The 12,457-nt window shown below is 39.8% G+C and overlaps 1 protein-coding gene across 1 annotated transcript in view; it reads right to left on the bottom strand.

Annotated features, from left to right (window-relative positions):
* Positions 1 to 12,457, bottom strand: part of LOC107702804 (IQ motif and SEC7 domain-containing protein 1-like) — a gene marked incomplete at its 3' end in the record, with an annotated part of 61,342 nt that continues 48,885 nt past the window's right edge. The window contains exons 2-14 of the mRNA XM_016505225.1: positions 8,388 to 8,673; positions 7,977 to 8,306; positions 6,361 to 7,403; positions 6,061 to 6,222; positions 4,463 to 4,585; positions 4,063 to 4,229; positions 3,760 to 3,899; positions 3,460 to 3,585; positions 3,225 to 3,324; positions 2,197 to 2,358; positions 1,712 to 1,909; positions 1,319 to 1,389; positions 1 to 300 (exon numbers count right to left, since the gene is read on the bottom strand). Coding sequence (XP_016360711.1) covers positions 1 to 300; positions 1,319 to 1,389; positions 1,712 to 1,909; positions 2,197 to 2,358; positions 3,225 to 3,324; positions 3,460 to 3,585; positions 3,760 to 3,899; positions 4,063 to 4,229; positions 4,463 to 4,585; positions 6,061 to 6,222; positions 6,361 to 7,403; positions 7,977 to 8,306; positions 8,388 to 8,673 — 3,208 coding nt within the window. The remainder of the gene's footprint in view (positions 301 to 1,318; positions 1,390 to 1,711; positions 1,910 to 2,196; positions 2,359 to 3,224; positions 3,325 to 3,459; positions 3,586 to 3,759; positions 3,900 to 4,062; positions 4,230 to 4,462; positions 4,586 to 6,060; positions 6,223 to 6,360; positions 7,404 to 7,976; positions 8,307 to 8,387; positions 8,674 to 12,457) is intronic.

Below are 12,457 nucleotides of genomic sequence, written 5' to 3'. Positions count from 1 at the left end.
GGGGATAATAGGACCCGGTGCTTTGGATCGCTTGCCCCCAAACAGGGAGCCCAGGAAGGATCCAGTGTTGTTGCTGTTGCTCCCACTCCCCATTCCAGTCGTTCCTCTCTCGGTGCTGCTGGAGACCGGCCCAGCGCCAGTCACCACAGGTGTGTGTTGCTGCCCCGGCCCACCCCCCACCCCCACTCCGGGGCTCAGGATGGGGCGGTGAGGCCGGAAGTCTTCTGTTCCATAGCATCCTGGGAGCACAGTGGCTACTGGGTAACGCTGGTGAGGCCGCGGACTGCTAATGATGGAACCCTAAGACAAAGAGAGTTGGGGGAAAGGAGGAAAGAGAGGAGGACGACAGAGCCAAAAACGAGGGTTCAGGAGAAAAGTGAGGGTGTGCAAAGAGGAGCAGGAAAGAAATGTAGGCAATAAACAAGAAAGAGAAGAATAATATAGTAAAAGGATACAGAGAGAATGGTTGTTTCAGTGGGTGGGGAGAAAAAACAGGGGTGAGTTGATTAGGGTAATGAAACAAAATTCTGTCTGCATCATAATTCAGAACATCATAACACAAACACATGCACCCAACTATCTATTATGCGTCCCAAATGCCAATAATGCCAGTGTTGATTTATTTGTAACTTCAAGTGGGATTTAATTTCTATTTTGTGTAATGGTCAAAACCTGTGCTAACAGGAAATTACTCATCTGTGTAGTTGCCATTAAAGTCAAAATGAAACCGCATTGTAACCCGTTCTACTTCTGTAATCAGACAAGTAAAACAGAATATTCAAATAAGATAAAAAAAAAGTGTGTGTATTAAAAGTGTAAAAAAGGTCTATTTTGATTTCATACTGGTTTAGATTTATGAAGGACACCTAATATAAAGTAGGTCTCAACATAAAAATCAACTGAACTGATATCACACAGTCACTAGTCCATGCATAGCACTGCAAACATATACACAAACCACATTCAAAGCAATAAAATGCACAACAAAACCATAAGATGATAAAGACATGATAAAGGCCTTCCATTTTTTGACATTTTATCATGCTTTAATTCTGGGTCAATGAGATGTCTTCCAGTCCTTATGTCCCGAATGACTGCAGATCTTCACATGCAGTCTCGATGACTGATGTTATTGATTCATCGCCTCGGTCACGTGTACATTAACATTCCACAGACCACACATGGTCACACAAGATGCACACACATGGCTCTGTGTCTATGGTTAGGACACATGCAAGATGGCACCGTGTTTTGTGTGGGAATTCCAGACAGACATGCATGTGGTTCAGGATTGGGGACTAAAGCTAAAGATACAGACCTCTGCTTCACTCAGACTTACTTCCATTGTACTGTCAAGGGAACCAACGCTGTTTCTGCGGCCACGTTTCCCTGTTACCCAGTTAGCAGATGTCAGTCACAACTGTATTGTGTGTCTATGTCTGTGAGTGAGTGTAATGGCAGTCAGTGTTAATAGAATCGCACTTTCTTGTTGGCGTCTGCAAATGTTGAGAATATTTTTTAAACCCCAAAATCTCACCCAAAAATTACAATTTTGCTTAAAATAAACCCAGTATGTGATTTTTTTTCTTTAATATATATATAGTTTCTTTTTCACAATTGCATAATTGCCCCTAATGTAGTGGTATTCAGTTATCATAAGTAAATTGGTTGCCATTAACAGCACCTCAGCACCACCACAGCACTGCCTCACCTGATTCAGACAGGTCCCTCAGTGAGGAGCTGAGAGCAGTACGTTTGAGGCCCTCTCCTGGTGAATAGTTGTCATCCAGACTAGGCCTTCCCATAGTGCCATTCACCACTTCATTCTTGACCCCACCCACTCCTCCTGTCATAATGCTGTTGGTGAGCAGGCTGGGCCGCATTACTCCCTTCTGCTTCTCCAACTCAGCTGCAGGTGGACAAAAAAGAAACATCAGTGGATGGCAAATGGAGTAACACCTTGTCCTAAACAGGCAAAACATTTCCAGCATCAGGTCATTTGTCTGTACACATCCTAAAAAGCAATTTTACACTGTGCTATGTTTATGTGGTTTATCATGTGTTTTCTATGAGTCATTGGGTTGACCAGATAGGGTCATTGTAAATCTATAATGGTAATGTTGTAGCAAACCACCAGTAGAGGGCTAGAATAAAGTGTAGCAGATTTTTGAGAGCAGCAGAGGGCGCTGTACTCACATCCCACTCTGTATTTCTCCATGTCCTGGACCTCAGCAATGCTCTCCCTCAGATCAGTAACAATGCGTGTGCGGTCCTGTTGACTAGGGGCCATGAACACAATCAAAACTTTATGCTCACCACCCGGGATCGATGAAGTTAGTCTGACACCATGAGGATAGTCTGGGGAGAGAGAGAGAAAAACATTGTTTATTCAGGGTTAATAAATAGCAATGTCATATTCCATTTTTTTTTTATATATATTTTTTGTACTATAGGCTTGAATTAATAGTTTGAAATTATGTTTTAGAGCATACAATTTTTTTTTGAATGTTTTAGAATATACAATTTATATTCACTAAAGAAATTTCCATTACTTTTTCATTTTTATAAATAAAAATATTAAAATTCCCTGATATTTCTAGGTTTTCTATCATATATTTTAAACTGTAATTTATTTCTTGTGATGCAAAGCTGAATTTTCAGCATCATTACCCCAGTCTTCAGCTTCACATGATCCTTTAGAAATCATTTTAATATGCTGATTTGCTGCTTAAGAAATATTTCTTACTATCACCACAGTTAAAAACAGTTGTGCTTCTTTATATTTCAGTGAAAGCCATGCTAAATTCTTTCAGGATTCTTTGATGAATAAAAAGTTCAAAAGAACAGCATTTATTTGAAATTGAAAAATTTTGTAACATTATATATATGCCTTTACTAAATGACACTTTTGATCAATTTAACGCATTCCTATTAAGTATTCATTTAATTAAAAGTACAGACCCAGACTTTTGAACAGTAGTGTATTAAAAAAACTACCCAGGTATAAGTTACAATTTACTCAAAAAGCTTAATTATTATAACTTCAGTGCCAATGATCATGGAAAACAGTGGTTTTAAATTGTAATATATTTCTGTTTTTACTGCATTTTACTGTATGTTTGAGCAAATAAATGCAATCTTGGTGAGCATGATAGACTTGTTTTATTTATTTATTTTTTAATCCAAACAAAGAAAAACAAAAAATAACCAACTTGAAATCTTACAGGAGTTCTGGAACATGTGAACCTGCATCTCCACCAGAGGGAAGGACTGTCTGAAACTGTATGTTACGGAGGTTTTCTTCTTCTGGAAGATCTTTGTAACCTTGCCATGTAATAATGAAGAAAAATAACTACTAAGGATTTGAATGTGTATTAACTTTACAATACACATGCTGAAGAGATGTTGCTAAAATTCATTTTGTATGCATGGATAATTGATATGTGTTATTGACATTACCACAAGCAGATCGTTGAAGAGGAAGACCTCTCTCTGGTGAACTCCAGACCTTTGAGGACGGTTGGGGTCCGGGACTTCATAGAGCTGACAGCAGCACACTAGTCTGCGGTGGGGCAGAGACAGAACCTACACACAGAGCAGATGTGCACATTTACTTTGGAATCATATTACAAGCAGTTAACCAAGCAGGTCAAAAAGTATGATTTCACACTGACAGAACACTTCAAAGTAACAAATCAGGTCACAAAGATTCTAATCCAAAAAGATTAATACATTCAAAAATGACTCGGTAGAACTCACAGGTTTCTTGCCCACTATGACTCTCTCCACGGCCTGGACCTGAGAAACATGGTCATCATTGGTCCTCAGTTCCCACTTCTGAATGCGCTGGTAGATTCCAACCAGTAAGTCACGTGGGATGTCCTGACCATTATCCACCCCTGAGAAAGAGAGAGAAAAAATGACATGCATACATCTTTAGTGTACTTGCAAAATCCTTGACAGTTATGTGCAACATTTAAGAGCAGATTGAGACTGTGTTTGTGGTTGCCCACTTATGTAAGTGTCAGTGTGTGAAGTTTGAGAGAGAGATTTGAACACCACCTCTCAAGTTTTTGATGAAATCGTCCAGCTTCATCTTCCTCTCCACTTTGATATTGGGGCTGTACATGTCTGTGTTGAGGAGGATGATGGCAAAAGCTAGGATGAAGATGGTGTCTGGGTTCTGGAACTGTCTTATCAGTGCTGGATTACAGACACAGTACCTCTGGCTACAAGACAGATTTAGAGAGAAATAGCATTTGAGTGCAAATATTGAAGGATTGTGTGATGCCACTGTAAAATAGCTGATAAATGTACAACTCTGAACGCACATCAATAGGAATTTTCTTTTAACACGGCCCCTTAATAATGTTAAAATCACTGTAACCATCCCAGCCTCTCATGGTGTAATTTAATAAATGTGAAGTGCTAAGTGTTCTTAACTACAAGCATATTCATATACCTGAAAGCCTCAATAAGTCTTTCCACTTTTTGGGCTTCTCCTTGGACTTTTATCTGAGCTTGAAATTTCCTCAGAGCATCATCAAGATCCATTCCAGAAAAGTCCATTTCATCCACAACACAACTGAGAAAAAAGCAGAAGAAAAAGTTACACATCTATACATGCTCATGCCAAAACATGCATCAATTTGTTTGTGGATCAAGAAAAAGCTAAATATGACTGTCTTTATTTTATTTTCTGTGAATTGTTTGATGTAGTATTGCACGGAATATTGTATTGCTCCATTGCAAGGGCCTTTGGGCTCCGCAACCCCAAAGGGATCTGACAATTATTGTTTGATCTCAAAAATTAAAACATGCATGGAACAAAATGTTCATTATTAGGTAAATGTCAATCAAATCGAAAATTAAATATTTAGCTTCTTAATTTTAGCAAAAAGATTCAAATGTATTGATTAAAATTAAAATGTAGTGCATGTACATCAATAATTATAATTTTTTTATTTTAATGCCTTTATATTTTAAAGGGTTAGTTCACCCAAAAATGAAAATTCTGTCATTAATTACTCACCCTCGTGTTGTTCCAAACTCGTAAGACCTTCGTTCATCTTCGGAACACAATTTAAGATATTTTTGATGAAATCTGAGGAAATCGTCATTACGCCGGATCTGGGTCGGTGCCGCCACACGCTCGCGTCATGATACTGTCGTGAACGCGCATCCACAAGTGACGCATTAGAGACGAAAATGTGGAATAAAGTCGTTATTTTTGTTTTCTTTGCGCAAAAAAGTATTCTCGTAGCTTCGTAACTTTACAGTTGAACCACTGATGTCACACGGACTTCTTTCGAACAACACGAGGGTGAGTAATTAATGACAGAATTTTCATTTTTGGGTGAACTAACCCTTTAAGCATCCTAAAGCCTGTGCAGTAAATATTAATTATACTATATGTATGTTATTATAAGGCAGACCTAAAATGTAACATTTAATTTTATAAAATATGCAACAGGGTCTCCAGTCTTTATATCCACTAACGATTACTTGGCCCACTGCTCTGTTGCACTTCAAACTAAATCAAGTGTATTATATTGTATAAGTAGTTTCGCTTTCACAACGAAACACACAGCGTCTTCACAACATGGCGTGGCGGTGGCAGCAACAATTAAGTTATTGTAATTTTCTTTGCGTGAACATTTGGGCGGCAGTTCGTGAGGTAGACGTGGGTGTGTGTTTAAATTAGGCATTTTAGGAAGGTGTGGACCAGTCTTAACTTTTATAAAGAATATCTCTTTGGGTTTGAGACTTTAGTCTTTGCAACTTTAGGGATCTTATCTATTCACGAACAGCTTGTAACACTCCAAAGAGAAAGGAAAACTTGAAATAGGATCATATGACCCCTTTAAATAAATAGTATGCCTACATATCTATTCAGTATCAGTTAACTGAGAATTCTAAAACTTCGGAGAAGTTGTTAACAATTTCATTTTTTCAAAGCAAACCTTTTTGAAATGTATTTATTTAACCTTTTGTCATTGTCTAAAAGACAAAAAAATAACCATTTCACTTCTTTTTAGCGCACATATTGTGTGGACTCACTCCAGTACATCTTTGTTGAACTGTTTCTGTCTGTTTCCAAGGAACTCTCCAATCATCTGGCGACTCAGGCCTTTTCTTTCCAGGATAAAGCGAGCGATGCCCACTGGTGTGTCTGACACAAAGCCCTTCTCAATCAGGTACTGAATACCCTTTTCTGGCTTCCTGCAGTCCAAAAACATCAGTACAGTTTAATCTGGTTTCAATCAGATGCATTCAGTTTCATAGTCATAGTCACTGGCATTCTATTATGTTAAATTGTGGGATTGTTATATTTAAAGGCACTGTTTAATTTTTTCTTACTTGTTGAAGAGGTTGAGTCCGATGCGATATTGTCTTCTCTGAACTACATCGTTGTTAAAGGCAGGAGAGTCCCAGCTGTGCCGGCTTTCTCTCTGGTAGGTCTGTTTCCCTAATGGGGGCAAGGGCTCCCGCAGACTGTCCCTTGAAGAGGAGCCTGAGCTGCAATTAATGGTCTCATTAGAGTTTGTGGTGGAGTTCAGTGAGTCATTATCACCATCCGAGCAGCACTGCTGCTCCGAGCCACCAGGAGGCAGTGGTGCTGAAGAGGAGGATGAGAGCGGTGTGTTTGAGGGCTGTTGAGGAGAGGAGGAGGACGAAGGGGTGTCGGGGTACTGGTGATGATGATGGTGGTGGTGATGGTGATGATGGTGAGCCATGTGGTGTGGGATGTGCGACGGTATCGATCGGATAGCTGGACGTGTTTGACCTTGTGCAGCTGTTGAGGATGTTGAACGAGCATTAGGGTTGTGCTTTAGTGTCCCTTGAGGTGACCCTACCGCTGAGTCCTGCTCAAAGACTAGTTGTCTGCTAAGGGAGCCTCGATCTGAGCGGTCACTCATGTCCACTGAGCTGTCGCTAGGTGGTTCTATCGTAAGTAACGGTAAGTGCCCTCCCCGTAAACGGTAATCACGGCACTCTGTGCAAGGTGTGCTTCGGCGGCTATTGCTGCTTCCTCCTCCTTCTGTGTCACGGCTATCTTCCCTACCACCTACTCCACTTCCAACACCCCCCCAGAACTCAGTGTCTGTGCTGCTAGGGGCCCGGTCTAGAGAAAGCGGTGAGGAAGGTAGTCCGTCATCCATGTAAAGCGTGACATCACTGTAGGAGGTGGCTGTGCTATCCTCGTGCATGCTCAAGCCCCCTGTACCTCCTCGATCCCTGTCTCCAAGACCTCTTCGTAAGGATGCGTGGCTGTTGCTACTCCATATGCACTCGCCAAAGTCATCCACAACACCACTTCCATCCCCTATACCTTCCTGGGAATCATCTCGGCGTGGTCGACATGTTAGGGCATCATCAATGGAGTCGGCCAAGGACTTAACCTTGATTACAAAGAAATAGACACCGTCAGACAAACCGTACAAAAATTTTAATTTTAGGATTACACTTTGTCACTGGGGCAGTACCCTTATAGGTACAACCTTATAGGTACAACTGTACATTATATACCCCTGAACAGTGCATATTAGTACCTTAGAGTAGTAGTATGTACCCTTTTAGTACTACTGTGAACCTTTTAGGGGTAAATAAAGTTGTACCTTTAAGGGTACTGCCCCAGTGACAAGTTGTTGTACCATTAAAGGTACTGCACAATTTTTCCAAGGGTAAAGGAACCATAGGATAGGCACTTTTCCATAGCATTATCTGGCCATGAAAATCTTACTGTAATACAAGATAATTTAAACAGTCTGTTCACATAAGGTATACGCATGAGGTGTGAGGACACTACCCCACTGAAAAAAAAAACAGGTCAGACAGGTACGCAGAACTTTGACCAGCAGTCTTTATGTTGAAACTAGTTGAAAAAAAATATTGTTGGTTAAGTTAGCTATGAAGCCTGTACATTAGCATCCAATGTTGGGGACAGTCCTGATACAGTCAAAGTGAGTACTAACTTGTTTTGAGAAGGAGTCCTCTAGGTGGGTGTATTCCGGTTGTGATGGGGAGCTTGGCTCTGTGGTGCAGGTTGGAGAATGCGGAGGACCCATTCCTGGACTGTGACTGTAGTGAGTCTGGGTGGGAGGTTGAGGATGTCGGTCATCAAACGAGTACTGCAGTCGCATGTTGGAAAGGATGATGCGCCGTGTCATGCGGCTCTCAGAAGCTGAGCTGCGCAGGCGCTCAAAGTTCTTATTCATGCGATATTGACGGAATGCTGTCTGGATGGTACGTGCCGCTCGTCTACTCACGAAGTAACCTCCATATTTCTTCTCCAGCATCTCCACCTGCACAGCAACAGCTTCATCAGTTATATTTGCTTCAAAAGAACGTGATCATAATGAATCATGACTGTTTGCATGCCTTACCTTCTTGTCTTGTAGGTCTGTAGAGAGTTCATAACTGTCTGATAGGGCTTTGCACCTCTTGTTCTCTTCTTCCTCTTGTTTACGTAGGGCCAGGCTAGCTGGTTGGTTGCGTGTACGATGTGCCCAGGCAAGGCTGGCTGGGCTTGGAGGGGGCACAAAAGGCACCCGAGGGCCTGGGGGGCCACAGCTGTTGTCCCTGTAACGGTCAGAGCTGTTCACGTAAGGAGATTTACTGCTGGAACTGTCTGAAAAGGGACGTGAAGCTGAACTCTGGGTTTCCTCCTCACTGAAAGGGGTGGGTGAGAGAGAGAGAGGAAAAGAGAGAGGAGAGAGAGAGATAATAATTCTAAAACACCCCCATAATGAGAGGATAAGATAAAAATCTCAAGCAACACAGGAATTCATGACTTTATTCATTTTCCACTGACTTAGCATTTTGACTTTCAAGAAAGCTTTAAACAGGGCAAGTGTCCTAAACAAGCCTGAGGCTTTCCCAGAATTATCACACTAGGAAAATTAGAACAATTCTAGTTATACTTAAGATTTGTAACTAGAGAGAGTTATGCAAGTTGATGCCTTAATAAGAGCTTGGTTTACTGTATCAAAGATCATAGTTTATATTTAAACAATCTATTATAACTCCAAAATTCATCAGTATGTAATATCTGAAACTTTAATGAAACTTGAAATGCAGTAGTGAATTTCCTGTCAAATCAGCTTCTGTTTTTGACTCCTGTACCTTTCATGTGAGAAGTTTTGCCATGTGCATTGCACATCTGTGGCATCATATCCAACCTGTTTTCACCTCATCTCTATACTACTGACACGTCCTCATATTCTGTTCCCCACACAACAGCTCTCATCCTTAATGACTTGTAGTCTTCCGCTGCCATAAGTGACTCACTTATCCTGCAGGGTACCATCAGAGCAAGTTTTTGATTGATACACACACCACCAAACATACGCAGCACGCATAATGACATCAATTATGCAATCTCACTTAAGGGTCTTCATACCAAAGTATAACATGAAATGCAAATGCTTTCCAGTCCAATACTCACTGACACTAAGGTGCTCTTTGTGGTTTCAGAGCATTACTTTGTGGTGGCTAAAGTGTTCTAAATGGTTGTTAGCACATTGCTATGTGGTTTGATTGCTAGGGTGTTGCTAGGATGTTCTAGGTTGTTGCTGGGTGCCTGCTTATGACGTTTGCTTGATATGGCTTACATCCTGTCAATTCAAAGTAATTTAATAGGATTTTTTTTCATGCATTTTGTTTTTTCATCTGCCAGGCAAAAGTTTTAATTCCAGTTGCTTGGAAAAGTAATAACATACCTCTCCCCAGCAATCCACACAATGAGGTATAATTTATGCCGGTAGCACAAACAAGTTACACACTGATGTTTTAATACTTTGTGTTAAGAGTTTGCAAACACCACTGAATAAGAAATTACAGAAGAAGAACAAACAGTCTATTGACACAGGAGCATGGTTTACAGGGTCAGAGGCGTTGACCCTTTGGTTTGCCATGGGAAGCATAACAGCATGTGATCTGAACTCATATTCCTGACACAGCTTTCTGACAGGACAGTGTGTGGGTACTTCGGAATCACTGCAGGCAACTTCCTGTTCTGTATGACTAAGTCAGAGGAGGTTACTGAAGGCAAGATATTATCATATAATGCTAATGTACCGCAATTCAGACATCTTACGAAACTATTCTCATTTTGGTTAAATGACTTTTTCACTCTCTCAAACCCACACAAAGACACTTACTTGCATGCATACAATCTTTATTTTGCTGTTTATCACGTGTAACAACAGGTAACCACTACACACCTGTCCAGAAAGGGCCAGTTATACAAAAGCACAACACCCTCCTGTTGCCTTCTATTGTATGTAGGAAAACAGAAACTTGACAGGCTTATAACACAACAGCAGATGTTAGGGTTAAAAAAGGAAACTTTAACTGTACACTTACCACATTTACTAAAAAGACCCAAATAGGTGCATAAACCCACGCACATGACCATTCACCCTGAGAAGGAGAGGAGGTTTCGCTTCCTTTAAGTCCAAGTTTGGCAAGGAGTCGCTGAAACCTCCTGGAATTCACCAAGTGCTGAACTTTGTGGCTTTAGAGTCGTTCTGCCGTTATGACCGACTGTCAGGAGGTCACCACCACAGTCACATGGCAGTGCTTAAACCTTCCCTCCTCCTATTCTCTCTCCCTCTCTTTATTTACATTACACAGAGTGCGCTGGTGTAGTTCACTGAAGTCAGTAGCTCGGAAAGAGTGACCGGATATGTCACTGAGGCTGGAGTTTCTGGCCAATCAGCTTAAGGTTCTCCTGCAATGCTTGTATTTATCATCTTCTTCATTATCTAGAATAGTTTTTCACACAGGTGTGTGTGTTAATTGTATATGATGGTCATAAAAAGCGGTGTCTCTCTCTCTGTTGTGCTGGTCAGTTGTATTTTCCACCCCTAATATGGGTGATTTCCTGTATTTGTATGGAGTGGACAAAAGATTGAAGGGGGAAGGAAGATACAGCTGTACCCACAGGAAAGCTAAATCATAAATGAGACCTCTTTAATGTCTTAATTGTGTCTCCTAGTTGCAATGAGATCAAATAAGAACCAGCTTTTAAGATTTTTTTCTCTTGAGAAAACACCCCAGTAAGTTTGCATATAAGAAGAAATGCCAGAAATGTCTCAAATTGTGTTCATATTTGTCAAAATGAATTAGGCTGCAAAGAAATTTAAACAAAAACTTAAACATTTCTCATATTTATAATCATCTAAGCCAAGCAATAAAAACTAATTTTATAGCATTCACTTTAGAACAAGAATCATCACATTAGTATCTTTATATTTTAGGAGAAACACCTGAGACAAAACTGATGCTTAAATGAGCTGAGTTCTTAGTTTCATTTAAATCTCTTGAAATATCATAGAGCAATATAATTTTCCTCTGGGTACTTCAAAGTAAGTTTAAAAAAAAAGGAAGTCCTTAAATAAAGGACCAAATAGTTGCAAATGTATTCCAATATTTCCAATAATCAGATAAGATCATTGTTTATTTAATGAATAATTTCATAAAAAAATTAATTTAGGTGCATTTTTCTTATTTTGCAAATTATCTGCCAATGAAATTAAAAATTACAAATATTCTTGTTCCCGTTTGCATTCATATTATTTTTCTTACCCTATGGCGGACAATTTTACGTTTTACTTCAAATGCACTTGTTTCCCCCAAGATTCCTTTTTCATCTATAAAAAATGCATCTTAACTTAAGAATTAGATATTTGTACTTGAAATAAGACATAAATAACCAGTAAGAAAAAAAATTTAGCAGCGTGAATGAATGAATGAATGAGGTAACGTTATTTAAACACTGCTTACGCTTTAAAAAGGAGGAGGAGACCAAAAGAAACTCTGGGTTTACCGAAGAAAACCTGGGGTGTATTCCAGAAAGCACGGTTAACTTACCATCTGTTAAACCCTGAACTCTCGGTTGATTAACCCCAAACCTTGCTTACTCGAGGTATGTGGTTCCAAAAACGCGTCCGGGAGTAAGTTCATTCAACACAGAGTATGTTCCTGATTAAGACTCAAGACATTCTCAACAGAGCGACGAATCGACGAGTCACTATGGAAACGGACGCTAAGAAAAAGCGCGCCATGCAGTTTCTTTCTTCTTTTTTTGTTCAGTGGTCATTTACAAGCTTAGTGCATATCGCCACCTAATTGATGGTTGTGCAATAATTTTTCTTTTTTTCCGTTTACTCTTTAATCCTTGAGAAGAATTATATTGTTTGTTTGATGCTAATTATATATTAAGTCAGAATCAGAATCAGAATCAGAATGAGCTTTATTGCCAGGTATGTTTACACATACGAGGAATTTGTTTTCGTGACAGAAGCTTCCACAGTGTAACAGAATGACAGTGACAGAACAAAAAACACAGATAATACAAAATAAAAAATAGAACAAGTAAATAAGGAATAAAAATATATAAATCGACAATTGTATGTGCAGGTATATTACAATAGACAGTTTTGTATGTACA

This window comes from Sinocyclocheilus anshuiensis, unplaced genomic scaffold, assembly GCF_001515605.1.
Source record: "Sinocyclocheilus anshuiensis isolate Anshui unplaced genomic scaffold, SAMN03320099.WGS_v1.1 scaffold366, whole genome shotgun sequence".
NCBI lineage: Eukaryota > Metazoa > Chordata > Actinopteri > Cypriniformes > Cyprinidae > Sinocyclocheilus > Sinocyclocheilus anshuiensis.
Note: the sequence above shows the minus strand (reverse complement) of the source record. Positions and strands in the feature narration are given on the sequence as shown.